At 39.3% G+C, this 12,991-nt stretch overlaps 1 protein-coding gene across 3 annotated transcripts; it reads left to right on the plus strand.

Annotated features, from left to right (window-relative positions):
* Positions 1-843: 843 nt before the first annotated feature.
* On the plus strand, positions 844-12,765 carry LOC113034125 (moesin a-like). Of its 3 annotated transcripts, none has more exons than XM_026188471.2 (15): positions 868-980; positions 2,145-2,192; positions 2,401-2,484; positions 2,564-2,659; positions 2,764-2,886; positions 3,318-3,469; positions 3,573-3,656; positions 3,761-3,907; positions 4,342-4,438; positions 4,996-5,159; positions 5,316-5,446; positions 5,644-5,804; positions 6,065-6,157; positions 6,899-7,132; positions 12,139-12,765. In XM_026188471.2, exons 1-15 carry the CDS (start codon positions 972-974, stop codon positions 12,301-12,303), a joined length of 1,788 nt encoding a protein of 595 aa, XP_026044256.1. In that variant the 5' UTR covers positions 868-971; the 3' UTR covers positions 12,304-12,765. The 3 variants fall into 3 exon arrangements, with proteins under 3 accessions (XP_026044264.1, XP_026044256.1, XP_026044273.1); XM_026188488.2 differs by having other exon boundaries at positions 6,974-7,132; XM_026188479.2 differs by lacking the exon at positions 2,145-2,192 and having other exon boundaries at positions 844-980.
* Positions 12,766-12,991: the final 226 nt, after the last annotated feature.

Consider the following 12,991-nt stretch of genomic DNA (forward strand, 5'->3'; position numbering starts at 1 on the left):
TCCTTTTGGATCTGGGAGACTAAACTCATGTTATGGAGGAAATTTTCAGTCTTGGAGGAGGTATGCAGTCCCAGACTTCTCTTGTTATACCACAAGAACAACGGCTGGAAACTCATTTTCTTTAACAAGGCTCTGATGAGTACACTCTGATGAATCCCCCCGAGTGTAATCTGAACACTGCTTCAGCAAAAGGGATGCAAATCAGTAACTTCTGACAATGTGCACAAGGCGGTTAGAGGGATCAGTTCCATAGAATTACTTAAAAACACACTGCTGGTGTTTAAATACTGCAGAAACATAATTTTTTCACTTCACAAGTTTAGATGTTTCTAACTCTTCAAACTTTCTGTACTTGGTTGTGTGTGTTTGTAAAGCTGAGAAAAATGTACTTTTGAAAATGTATGATCTTAGAGTCTATGGAGTGCATAAACAAGGAATATTTAGTATAACTTTTTTTTGGGGGGGGGGGGGGGGGGCTTATTGCAGTTTACTTCCAGGTGAAGTAAAAAAACAAACACTCTTCCCTTTTTAAACTGTATGCCATAACAACATATGCGTTGAACATTTCTGAGAGGATTAATAGATTAGAGGAATGCACTGCCGCATTCACTGATACTGAGAAATAATGGCCTGTGGTTAGTTACTGGTGATTTGTATCCGTCTACAGACAGGTTTGGCAGACGCACATCATGCCTCATTGAGATACTGCGAGTGATACAAGGTCAAAACCTCAATGATTCATGAAGAAAAGCGTAGACAGTGGGTGAAGGCTGCCACTTTAAAACCTGTGGGCCAGGGCTGCCACTGGATTAACTAAATGAAAAGTACTTGGGAATAATACAATGGCCCATTCTCATTCAGTATAATCCTTGCAGGTATTGCAAGCAGTTTCATATGACTCGGCAGCAAAAAGGCAACTACAAGCACCTCTCTGAAGAAGTGTTTTGACTATAGGTTAAAACAGAATACAAATGTCAACTGTAAGTAATCTGACTTTTATTATCTTTCTATATTTTTATTATACTGCGCTACATAAGTGGTTTAAGTATGGCAATTGGACCTCGTCTGTAAAAGCTACAAGATTCTTAGAGGTATTTTTAGTGCTTCTCTTATCAAGCTGTGATATTAAAAAGGTGTTTCTGATTATTTGCATTTGTGTTCCTGCATGTATCGAAGCTTATTGTTTCAGTTTTTTCTCTATACAAACAAAACAGTTGCAAAGTTGAGCTTTCTGTTCTTTCTTTCATGTGTAGCCTATTCACTGAAACAGTGTGTTCGGTGAGACTATCAGCTGTGCGACATTGTTATTGTTTCTGTCATAATTAAATCAGGTTCTAATGGAAGCTTAATAAAGCTTTAAAAAGCCTTACGGGGAACAGCGCAAACAATTTCCCCCCCACGTTGGTGTTTTTTTGTTTTTTCGCTATTTTACAAGTCAATCTATACCAGGGATGTCAAACTTACATTTTAGATTGTAGGCCACATACACCCCACTTTGATTGGCCTGGAAGAGTGAAACTCCCCTTTCTGTGGGTCTAAAGAAATTTAACTACACATTTAATCTCTGAGTTATCTTTGTTTGCTACATGATAAAGAAATGCTGCTGTAGTAAGTGAGAGAAATTTGTCAGCTCTTTGTGCTTAAATTGTGAGAAATACATGAGCAAAATTACAGAAAAGCATCTAGCAGCTCATTGGCCGGACTGTGCTGTAATTATAAAGCAGAAAATTTTTGTTAAGTCACAGAAAATGTTGTTTTTACTGTCGACAAATTTGGAAAAAACAGACATTTCAATAGTAGATAGTGAAAAAACTGTTGTTTAACTACTTTAGTGTAACATGAGGGATGTCTTTATCAGGAGGAAAAACATAAAACGTCTGAAAATACAGTTAAGTTTTAAAATGTATGCACTCCTTCACATTTTCCAAAGTCAGCTAGTGGACCAGAGTGGAATCTTTATTGGCCCCCAAACGACATGTTTGACACCCCTGGTCTATATCAACAACTGCAAAAAGTATGTGCTATATATATGGTGTCGCTACTTTGACCCATCATTATAAATACTACTAATGCATCATGGAAAAAACCCAACATGTTGCAAGTTAAGTCTAAAATACACTGTGGGCTTCATTTTTTGATTGTAGTCCCCACCAACCTCTTGCGATTGGATGCTCCTGGTTGAACAGAAGAATGTAAGGAACACTCTCTTTTTGTTTTGCTGTAAAAGAACCAAGAAATTTAGCATTTTTTTAACGAACAATGTTAGTACAGATTTTGTAGTGCTCTTTTTTTCCACCCAGTTGCTCTCCATGCTCCTTGATGCTTCTCCAGTGACGCAGATGAATGCACAGCAGGGAGCATTTCCCCCTGTATCTCAGTGAGAGTGTTTTTCTCTGGCAGATAAATGTCCGAGTTACAACCATGGATGCAGAGCTGGAGTTTGCCATCCTGCCCAGCACAACTGGCAAACAGCTTTTTGACCAGGTATGCCGTGCAAGTACAGTCAAAGACATCATCTGACTTGCAAAAGCATGACTTTGATTGTGTTCCTTCATGTATTTAGATAGTGAAGACAATCGGGCTGAGGGAGACGTGGTTCTTTGGGCTTCAATATAAGGACAGCAAAGGCTTCTCCACCTGGCTCAAGCTGAACAAGAGGGTGAGGTGAACGAGATGTAAATTGTTTCCACTGTGTCATATTGTGAGGCTAATTATTAGCTACTTATTCATCCCTCTGCTTGTAAAAAAACACAAATAAATCAGGTGACTGCTCAAGATGTGAAGCGGGACAACCCTTTGTTGATCAAGTTCAGGGCCAAGTTTTACCCCGAGGATGTCGCCGAAGAGCTGATCCAAGAGGCAACTCAGCGGCTCTTTTTTCTGCAGGTTGGAGATGAGCACATTTACAAAAACCCAAGCTTTTGAAAGGAAGGTTATGTAAATTTGCACCAAAAATTGCAATGATGAGCATTCCTAGTCATTCTAATTCATGTGGAACCATTTGTTTTTTCCATTAAGACGACTCACACCTGTCAGTTTATTGCAAATGGCAAATTTACTGAAACATAAGAAACATTTGCATTTAGATAAAAAAAAAAACACAACAACAATAGGAATAATACAAATTTCAGTAAAAAGAAACAGCAGGTTTTGCATTGTTTCCATAAGAGAGTGCTTGCCTTGGAAAATGTGCATTCGGGTGCACTAGTTAAAGACAAGAATACACAGGGTTTCTCTCTGTGTATTTATACATCAATACTGCAATCCTTGTCCTACTATAAAATGGGTTATTCGTGAGTTTTTGTTCTCTATTTTAGGTAAAGGAGAGCATCTTAAATGATGATATATACTGTCCACCTGAGACTGCGGTGCTCTTGGCCTCATACGCTGTTCAGGTCAAGCTCGGAGACTACAGGGACGATTATCATGTACCGGGATATCTCGCAAAAGAGAAGCTGTTGCCACAGAGGTAGTACATCCTGTGAATATTAGCATTAGCCAGAGTTCACCTTAATTTCGAGTTTCTGCGACCTTAACTCTAACTGGCGTACCTACTCTACTGACTGAACCAGGGTTTTGGAGCAGCACAAGCTGAACAAGAGTCAGTGGGAGGAAAGAATCCAGGTGTGGCATAAAGAGCATAAAGGGATACTCAGGTACTACAGTTTTACTGCAAAAAAACCAAAACAAAACAAAAGGTTTGAATACACTTTTTTTGCATTCTGGTGTTTTGTTCATAATGATACTTTCTTCCACACAGAGAAGATGCAATGTTAGAGTACCTGAAGATAGCACAGGATCTGGAGATGTATGGGGTCAACTATTTCAACATCAAGAACAAGAAAGGCTCAGAGCTGTGGTTAGGGGTGGACGCACTGGGGCTAAACATCTATGACAAAAAGGACAAGTGAGTCATAATTCATGAATGCCTCTGAGACATTTACATACGTCACAGTCTGTAAATCTTTCTGTTCACTGGTGGATCACAACCACTGGCATTCATGGTGGCCAGATGACTTTGCTTTTCTTTATCCTAGAGACACCATTTTTTCATTTGAATGAAATGAGCTACTTTTTGTCGATTTTTCTATCCATATAATCAAGTGCTTGAAAAAGGCTCTACCATGTAGTTTGGTTCTTGTTTGATTATCAAATTCTATCATGCTAATATGTTAAAGTGATTGTGAAGATATTTGCATGCTGATGTTAGTGCTAAAGTCACAGAGCTCCTATCAGTAGGCAATCAGTTTCCGTCTGTTTTGTATTTTCAACATGCTAACATCTGTTACATTCCCTGTACACCACAGTATAATGAAAAACCACACACCATTTTTTTTGCAGGCTGACTCCAAAGATTGGCTTTCCCTGGAGTGAGATCAGAAATATTTCCTTCAACGACAAGAAATTTGTCATCAAGCCCATCGACAGGAAAGCTCCGGTATGCGAAACGGTATCGTTAACGGTGGCAACATCGCCTTCCATGAAGCTAAACTAAAATCTGGCAACAACCTCTCTGTTCAGCTTGATGGTGTGCTTATCGTAACTCACTTCATAGATGCTCATGGACGGTATTAAATAGTCTTTCCTTGTGTACCAGGGAGGGTACATAATATGTTAGTATTCAAACATAGGCTTTTTTCACGATATTTCGCTGTGACTGTAAACAGGAGGTGTGAGCGAATCCCATATTTTTATTACTGCCAAAATAAAAAACTTTGCAAACGCATAAATTACAGCAAGTAGTGTAATGAGCTTCTGCTTGATCTCATTTACAAACATGAGTTTAGACCCTCAGTCCAATTTGCCTTCTGACTGCATGCAGAGACTTGGAAAGTGCCCAAGAGTTTAGAAAAACTAATGCTTTCCTCAAAAACAAAACTATCCTTTTTGAATATTTAAACCCATCCTTGATGGTAAAATGGATTTGATGTGCTAGGGGCCTATCACAAACCAACCCTTGGACATTCAACGATTGCTGCGTTGTGTTTGGTATAGGACTTTGTCTTCTATGTACCTCGTCTTCGCATCAACAAACGCATCCTGGCATTATGCATGGGGAATCATGATCTGTACATGCGCAGACGCAAGCCCGACACCATTGAGGTGCAGCAGATGAAGGCCCAAGCTCGTGAGGAGAAAAACAAGCGACAAATGGAGAGGTAAGAAAGTGGTGGTGGTGTTTGGGGGGCAGGGAGTGAATAATGAAAGTTTATTTTTACAGTTTACAGTGTGTTCTCTCTGCTTTAAGAAAGGACTGTCAGGAGATGATGTTTTTTTTTCTTTGGATGTGTATTTATGCACAATTCTCCTGTCAGGGCTCTGCTCGAGAGTGAGAAAAAAAAGCGAGAAAATGCTGAGAAGGAAACAGAGAAGATTGCTCGGGAGACCATGGAGCTGATGGAGAGATTGAGACAGATTGAGGAACAGACAAAGCGAGCTCAAGATGGTCTGACGACTTTCTGAATGCAAATATTTCTTAACTTTGGTTTTATTTTTCTGTTAAAAAAACAAAACACTGAAGCATGGCTGTGCGAATTTAAACACTTTATATTTCGTGATTGTAAAGTTTAAACGGGCATGTTTGGGTGTGCTGGGACGGATGTGTGTTGGATGTGTCTGTGTGAACGTGCACGTTTGTTTCAGAGCTGGAGGAGCAAACTCGTAGGGCGCTTGAGTTAGAGAAGGAAAGAAAAATTGCTCTGGAGGAGGCTGAGCGCCTGGACAAAGACCGCAGAGCTGCAGTAGAGGCTAAAGCAGCCCTGCTGCACCACTCTGAGACCCAGATCAAAAATCAGGAAAACCTGGTACAACTGCACACAGCAGCCTTTTATTCATTTTCAGTCAAATTCACAGAATCCTATATTGACGAACCTACATACAGATTCAATCCGTGAAGCTAGGAAAGAGATTATTTTATAAAATCTGATTTTTAATTTCAATTTCAGTTAAATGCAAAGTGCATGCAAGCATACGTTCTCTCCTACACGTTGCACTAAAAGAGCACAATGACCTAATACCAGGAGGGCTTCTAACTCTCTGTCCATTCCTAACCATTGTTGTATAGGCCACTGAGCTGGCAGACCTTACTTCTAAGATCTCTCAGCTGGAAGATGCAAAGAAGAAAAAGGATGAAGAGGCGAAAAGATGGCAGAAAAGGGTGAGGGTAAATTAAAGAATCATGAGAGAAATCAAGAAGGGCTTCAAGCTTATACACATATCTGTCAACAGACCTGAGTACAAAAGACAAATACAGTGTTACCCACATCACTGCACTATCATATACAGTATATCTATCTATTTCTCTATCTAGCTATAAATGCTATACTGCAAATACTATAATGTAATTGCATGAAAGACAAAAACATGAAACAGATAATCCAAACCATAAACTGTACATCATCATAGTTCTTTATTTATTCTGCTAAGGTCTGGCTTCTTTGATCACCTAAGAGCTTCTATGAAAAACCTTTTAAACTAGCTGTGAGTCCACATAGTCTACTATCACATAGCACCCATGCCTTAATACTAAAAATATGTTGATATCAGTGTTGCCAACTTAGCGACTTTGTCGCTATATTTAGCGAGTTTTCAGACCCCTTAGCGACTTTTTTCTAAAAAAAAAAAAAAATTCGTTTGATGAGGGAATCTGAAGCATTAACAATTATCAGTCATTACCCCCTTATATATCATTAATAAAAATAATCATAAATGTCAAGCAAAATAATAAATAGATGTCATGGTCAGCTATTTCAGTGATTGTACATCCATAAGACCTTTTTTAAGAATGGGACTCCCATGTTAGTTATATTATAATAGTGAATAATTACTTCAATTACTCAGTTACTTTTAATGTAACATTCCAACCCAGCACTTCAGTACAAGTCATGTCTGTCAACAGGCAGTGATGGTAGAAGCTGGTTTGGAGCAAACAAAAGAAGAGCTGAAGACTAAACTCATGGGTGTCCACATCCAGGATTCGGTCCATTCTAACATCCTCGACCACGATGAGACGGATGAGAGCAGCGCAGAAGCGAGCGCTGAGCTGACTTCTCCGGGGATGGTCCGAGATCGCAGCGAGGAGGAAAGAGTCACAGAGGCCCAGAAGAACCAGAGACTACAGAAAAACCTAAAGGTGAGGTCAGCTGAACACAGTCAAATGTCTGTCTAGTAACACATCACCTAGTCTAGCCAGAGGTCCTATTCAGCTAGAAGTTAGCAGTCATGGATTGTTTAAGAGAGCGGACAAATTATTCACAAAATACCCTCGATTTTTGTTGTTGTTGTTGTTTTTAATTGAAAAGCTTTAGGTTCTCTGAATAATATTCTGTAAATTAGAAACCACTCAAGCTGAATACTGAGACTAATGTGACAATGAGTAAATGGCCAGTTCCTGCAAAATGAGTCTGGATTAAAATGAGCCCATTCTACCAATGTGGGAACAATTCACACAAACACACACATGCAATCAATTCTAATTCCTTTTGCATTAATTAGTAAATCCAAATGTTACAGTTTTTCTTGTTGACACGACAGGATTTGAAGTCTTTCAAAGCCCTTTGTCCTCTGCACAACCTAAAGCATTTCTCATTCTTTGTTACCGTTTGCAAATTTTAGCACATTTAAGTAAAAGACTCAGCGTAATTGTTTACAGGGTGAAAAACTGTCGGTTGTATAAACCTTTGTGATTGAAATAGATTATGTACTTTTTCTCAGTTTAATGTCTTTACTCTCAAATATGCTGGTATTATGTAATGGTGTATGTACACAGTGTTAGACATCACATTCAGAGCAGTCCTACTGAACAGTCAAAATCTGCCCCAAAGTAAACATATTTACAGAGCATATGCACAACAGAGAGCACGGTCGCAGTGTGGGACCATGCACGGACTGCTCAGATGAAGATTTTAGGAGGGAAACAGATTGCCCAAAGAAAAGGAAGAGGAGTAAAAGGGTGTGACAGTGAAGAAAGGGGAAGACGACAGTGAAGACGCAGAGACATGCAAGTGGCCATCCTCCTGTTAGACTGCATGTGAGCAGTTATTACAGTTTAATAGTTTTTAATTAGTTTTTATAATTTCGTTTTGACATTCTATTTTGGTTCAGTTTTGTTTCAGTTCGTTTCCACAAGGGGTTTCAGGTTAGTTTTTACAGGTTGAAAATGTTTAGTTTTAGGCTTGATGGATGCTCAATCATCCAGGTAAGTAAATCCCAAAAGGTTGATTCTGAATAGAATAGAATAGAATAGAATAGAATAGAATAGAATAGAATAGAATAGAATGTCTTTATTGTCATTGTCACAGGTACAATGAAAGTGGTCTCCGATCGGTGCATCATCCATAAAATTAAAATTAAATAAAAAACAATAAAGATAAAAAATAAAAAAAAAACTTAAAGTGCTAATAAGAATAATATAGCAGTTTGAACAAACAATTCCCGTACATTCAAACACACATACCTCACTCAGTGCATAAACCATATAAGCTGCATAATGACCATTATTTTGTAGCAACATTAAGAGCTGTTATTGCAGTTGTGTAAAAGCTGTGTTAGAGTCTGTCTGTCCTTACATTGATTGCTCTGTACTGTCTGCCAGAGGGCAACAGTTCAAACAGGACGTGGCCATAGTGAGTAGTGAGTAGTATCTCTTGTAATGTTCTGGGCTTTTTTTAAGACAGACAGCTGTGTAGGTCTTCCAGTGTGGGGAGAGGGCAGCCAGTGATCCTTTGGGCGCTGTTAATGACCCTCTGGAGTCCTTTTCTCTGAGCCACTGTGCAGCCAGTGTACCAGGTGCATATGCAGTAGGTTAGTATGCTTTCGATGGAGGCTCTGTACAAGGACACCAGCAGTCTCTGTTTGATGTAATTCCTTCTGAGAATTCTCAGGAAGTGCAGTCTGTACTGGGCCTTTTTCAGCAACTCATAGGTGTTCACACTCCTGGAAGGGTTCTCCTCTATATTAACTCCCCAAGAAGCAAAAGTCTGCCACCCTCTCCACACAGTTAACGATTAGTGGTGTTCATCTGGATGTAGTGTTTTCAATGGGAGAAACGTTTCGTCACTCATGCAAGTGACTTCTTCAGTCAGCTGATTGCAGGTTTCCCCAATCTTATAAACAGTACATTTGCACAATGAGTGACCAGCCCACTGAATGAGCAACAGGCTGTGAAGTCAGTTCCTTGATTATTAATATGCAAATTGTCATGACCATTGATCAACAGCCACTGATCAAAGCCCACTAATCAAAACCCATGAGATCCATTCACAGAGAGTTGGGGAATGGCTCCAGTCACAGCATTGTACAATGGTGAAATATGTACCCTTAGGCCCCCTCCTCGATTCTGAGATGGTCTTTCTCTTTTCACATAAATGGCCTCCTTGAGTCCGCGCTAAAACCAGCGTTCCTCCCTGTCCAAGATGTGTACGCTCAGAGTGTCCACTGGCCTGTAGGTGTAAATAGACTGCAGAGTCCTGGCCCGACGAGGTAGCTCTTCTGTGTTGTGCCATCCGCTTCGCCAGAGGTTGTTTGGTTTCCCCGATGTATAAATCCTGGCAATCCTCCTGGCACTTAACAGCGTACACTATGTTACTCTGTTTGTGTCAGGTGACCCGATCCTTGGGCTGGAACAGTTTTTGGTGGAGCAGGTTTTGGGGTTTAAAATCCACGGAAACGCTGTTTTCAGAAAAAATGCGTCTCAGCCGTTTCGATACTCCTGACACGTACAGGAACATTAAGGGTGTTCACTTTTGGCAGCTTATGAGCAATGATCAGTCAGCTTTGATCTGATGTTGTTTATCAATGGACATGACAGTTTGCATATTAATAATCAAGGAACTGACCTCATTGTTCATTCATTCGGTGCTAGTTTCAGTCATTGTGCAAATGTACTGTTTATAAGGCTGGAGACACCTGCAGTCAGCTGAGACTGAAGAAGTCACTTGGACGAGTGATGAAACATTTCTCCCTCTGAAAACGTTACGTTCAGATGAACAAAACCAACCTTTCAGGATGTTTAGTTTTAGTTTAGTTTGAATTAGTTTCAGTGTTACTTTTAGCTTTTGTAGTTATTTTATAAAAGCATGAGGCAGAGACAAGATATAGCAATAAAATCATACATTTTTGAATACATACATTTATTTTATTTTAGTTAATTTTACAAGTTTTACAAAATAACTTCTGTTAGTTTTTATTTTCATTCTAACTTCCATCAAATATTTTTCACATCTAGTTTTAGTTTCTACTTAACCAACTATAACCTTGCAATGGACAGCTTTAGAGGTCAGGTCACTGGGACTCTGTGACCGAAACAAGCGGCTGTAGTGTAGCACAGAGTGTGCCGATTATTATTTATTTGCTTTTTAGTCTTAATAGTTTAAATGTTTTTGTTCTGTCCACTTTTTTTTTTGCACATTTTATTTTGTTTTTTTATGTTTTTTCTTTACTGCATCGCAATATGTTGAGTGGCCATTGCATTGTGTGCCTCCAAAATAAACACTTTGTTCCTCTCATTATATGCAAAGGGCTCCTTTGCTTTACAAAACACAATGTAAAATCATATGCATCTCAAACCATCAGTATTTCCTTTGATACACAGCGCTCAATGTCAGTGTAGGACAAGACTGGAAGGATAGGAGTACACTGTCATTATCGTAGAATATCAGCAATTGTTTTACCACTTTGGTGTCATGTTAAAGTTACTTGCCCTGTTGCTCTATTTGTTGACACAACTTTGGATTCTGAAGCATGAAAATAAGCTTTTAAGCAAGTTATGGCTTTTGTAGTTTAACTAATTTGTGTATCAGTTATAATATTTTCAAACATGTTTCAAGAAATGTGTGAAAGCGATTGAGAAAAACTGCAAACTTGTAAGTGCCACTTGGTGAATATAATAAAATATAATAAATACAGATTTATTTATATTGACCCAAATCACAATTTTATATTGTGAGGTCAAGACCCTGCAATAATACAGAAAATAGAGAAAACACCATCAATCGTACAACTCCTGGCGACAGTGGGAAGGAAAAACTCCCTTTAAAGAGGAAGAAACCTCCAGCAGAACCAGGCTCTGGGAGGGGCGGGGCCATCTGCAGCTGCAAGTTGTTGGTTAGGGGTAGGGGACAACACAAAGACAAGATGTGGAAGAGAGCCAGAGATTAATAATAACTAATGAGTAAACGCAGAGTGGTGTGAAAGCACACAGAGAGTTAAAAAAGGTGAGTGAAGAAAAAACACTCATTGCATCATGGGAACTCCCCAGAGCCTACACCCATCCAGCTCCAACTATTAACTTTGCGAGAAAAAAAACGAATTCTAATCTGTTATTAAATTTGTATTGGTGTTACATACTTTGTAGTAAGTGGCTGAGTTACATTTTTAGAGATTATTTATTTGACATTTAACAGTGGGACCACACCTCAAACCGACCCTTTCCAGCAGCGAATGCATAACTGTCCGCCGCAGCCATTTTTTTCTCGTTTCCATGTTCCACTTGCCCTCCCAAATTCTCTCTTAGTCATGCTTTTCGATAGATATCAAGCCAATCCTCAGTGAGCCTCATCCTCTAGTGTAGATTGTTGTTCTTCACCTAGCCGTCATGTTCATTTTAAATAACCATTGCAATCTGGTTTGGAGTTGTGAACTCTTACCTATTCCGCCAACCAGCTGATTGTTCTTTCCTACAGTCTGAAAATCGCATCTTTAGTTCCTGCTGTCCTGTTGTGCTGTCACAAACATTTAAACTAGTTTGTTAAATTTTCTGTACATTTTGTTGACACATTTGTATGGAGGTTTTGACTCTGCTGTAAAGACGTGCCACATAATTACTGCCACAAATTGTGTTTCACCAGAGCTAAGTGCACTTTACATAATTAAACATTGGTGGGTCGGTACATTATCATTCTTTTGTTTTTATTCAAGTTGCAAATCCCGTCTGTGCCCCTATCTCACAGACGTGACGAGAATTGATGCTGCATAGACAACGCAACACAAAAATAGACTTTATAACTGGGCACAATAGAGTGTTTTTTAGATGGGATTGAGGGGGAGTCTAGGGGAGTGGGGTAAGGCTTGTGAACAGTCTTGTACTTTGAGGTAAGAGGATTTTATTCACTTTGTGTTTGTGTTCTTTTTTTTCCCCAGTTCCTGAGCACCGAACTGGCTCGAGCTGTAGACGAGAGCAAAAAGACCCCCAATGACCTGATCCACGCTGAGAATGTGAGGGCGGGCCGTGACAAATACAAGACCCTGCGTCAGATTCGTCAGGGCAACACTAAACAACGCATCGATGAGTTTGAGTCCATGTGAGCGGGAGTGCTGTCGGCTGGCTCAGCCTGCAGGAGAGACTAAGTTCGGATGAGCTGGACACACACACAGAGATTTTAGAAGTGTAGGGGAAACATTATCACATTAATCGTAAATTTAGCTTAAGAATGACAGTGTGAACCCGAAAACAAATTATATTATAGACAATGTTGACGATTTCTTTAGTAAGCAAGTCAGTGAGAATGTAGCAGCTGTTCTTCTAGATGCATTTTTAATTTTGCACACACCCACATTCCCACTTCTCATTTATAAACAGGTTTGCTGTTGCCCTTATCAGTCTGATTACATCTTACTGCACTTCCAATATGTCCTATTGAAAACCTTATTAATGTTGATTAATTGAAGCAGTGACATTTAAGGCAAATGTTTTTATTCTAGCAAAATGTGAAATCATCTTTTCTTTATCTTGGAAATAGAAGTAAAAAATAAAATAGAGAGACACAACTGATGTGGGTTGGGTGCATTATTTTCCACATGAGCAATATTGGGTGTCTAATGAGTAAATCTGCTGCTGGTTATCAGTTTTAAATGCATGTTTGTGTAATATAATGTGATATAGGCGAAGTTAACTTGCCACTGTGGAGCAGGGATGTGGCTGAAGGGGGCTTAAATTCAACTGGCCCTGTCAATGAAAACAAGGGAAGAAATGAACCTTTTTGGTATAAATGCA

Source organism: Astatotilapia calliptera, chromosome 2, assembly GCF_964374335.1.
Source record: "Astatotilapia calliptera chromosome 2, fAstCal68.1, whole genome shotgun sequence".
Lineage (NCBI taxonomy): Eukaryota > Metazoa > Chordata > Actinopteri > Cichliformes > Cichlidae > Astatotilapia > Astatotilapia calliptera.

Bases quoted from the DNA above. Each gene is read 5' to 3' on its own strand.
- LOC113034125 (XM_026188471.2), top strand. The intron at 2,660-2,763 runs GTGAGGTGAACG...CAAATAAATCAG, and splicing joins GGCTCAAGCTGAACAAGAGG to GTGACTGCTCAAGATGTGAA. The intron at 4,439-4,995 runs GTATGCGAAACG...TGTTTGGTATAG, and splicing joins CCATCGACAGGAAAGCTCCG to GACTTTGTCTTCTATGTACC.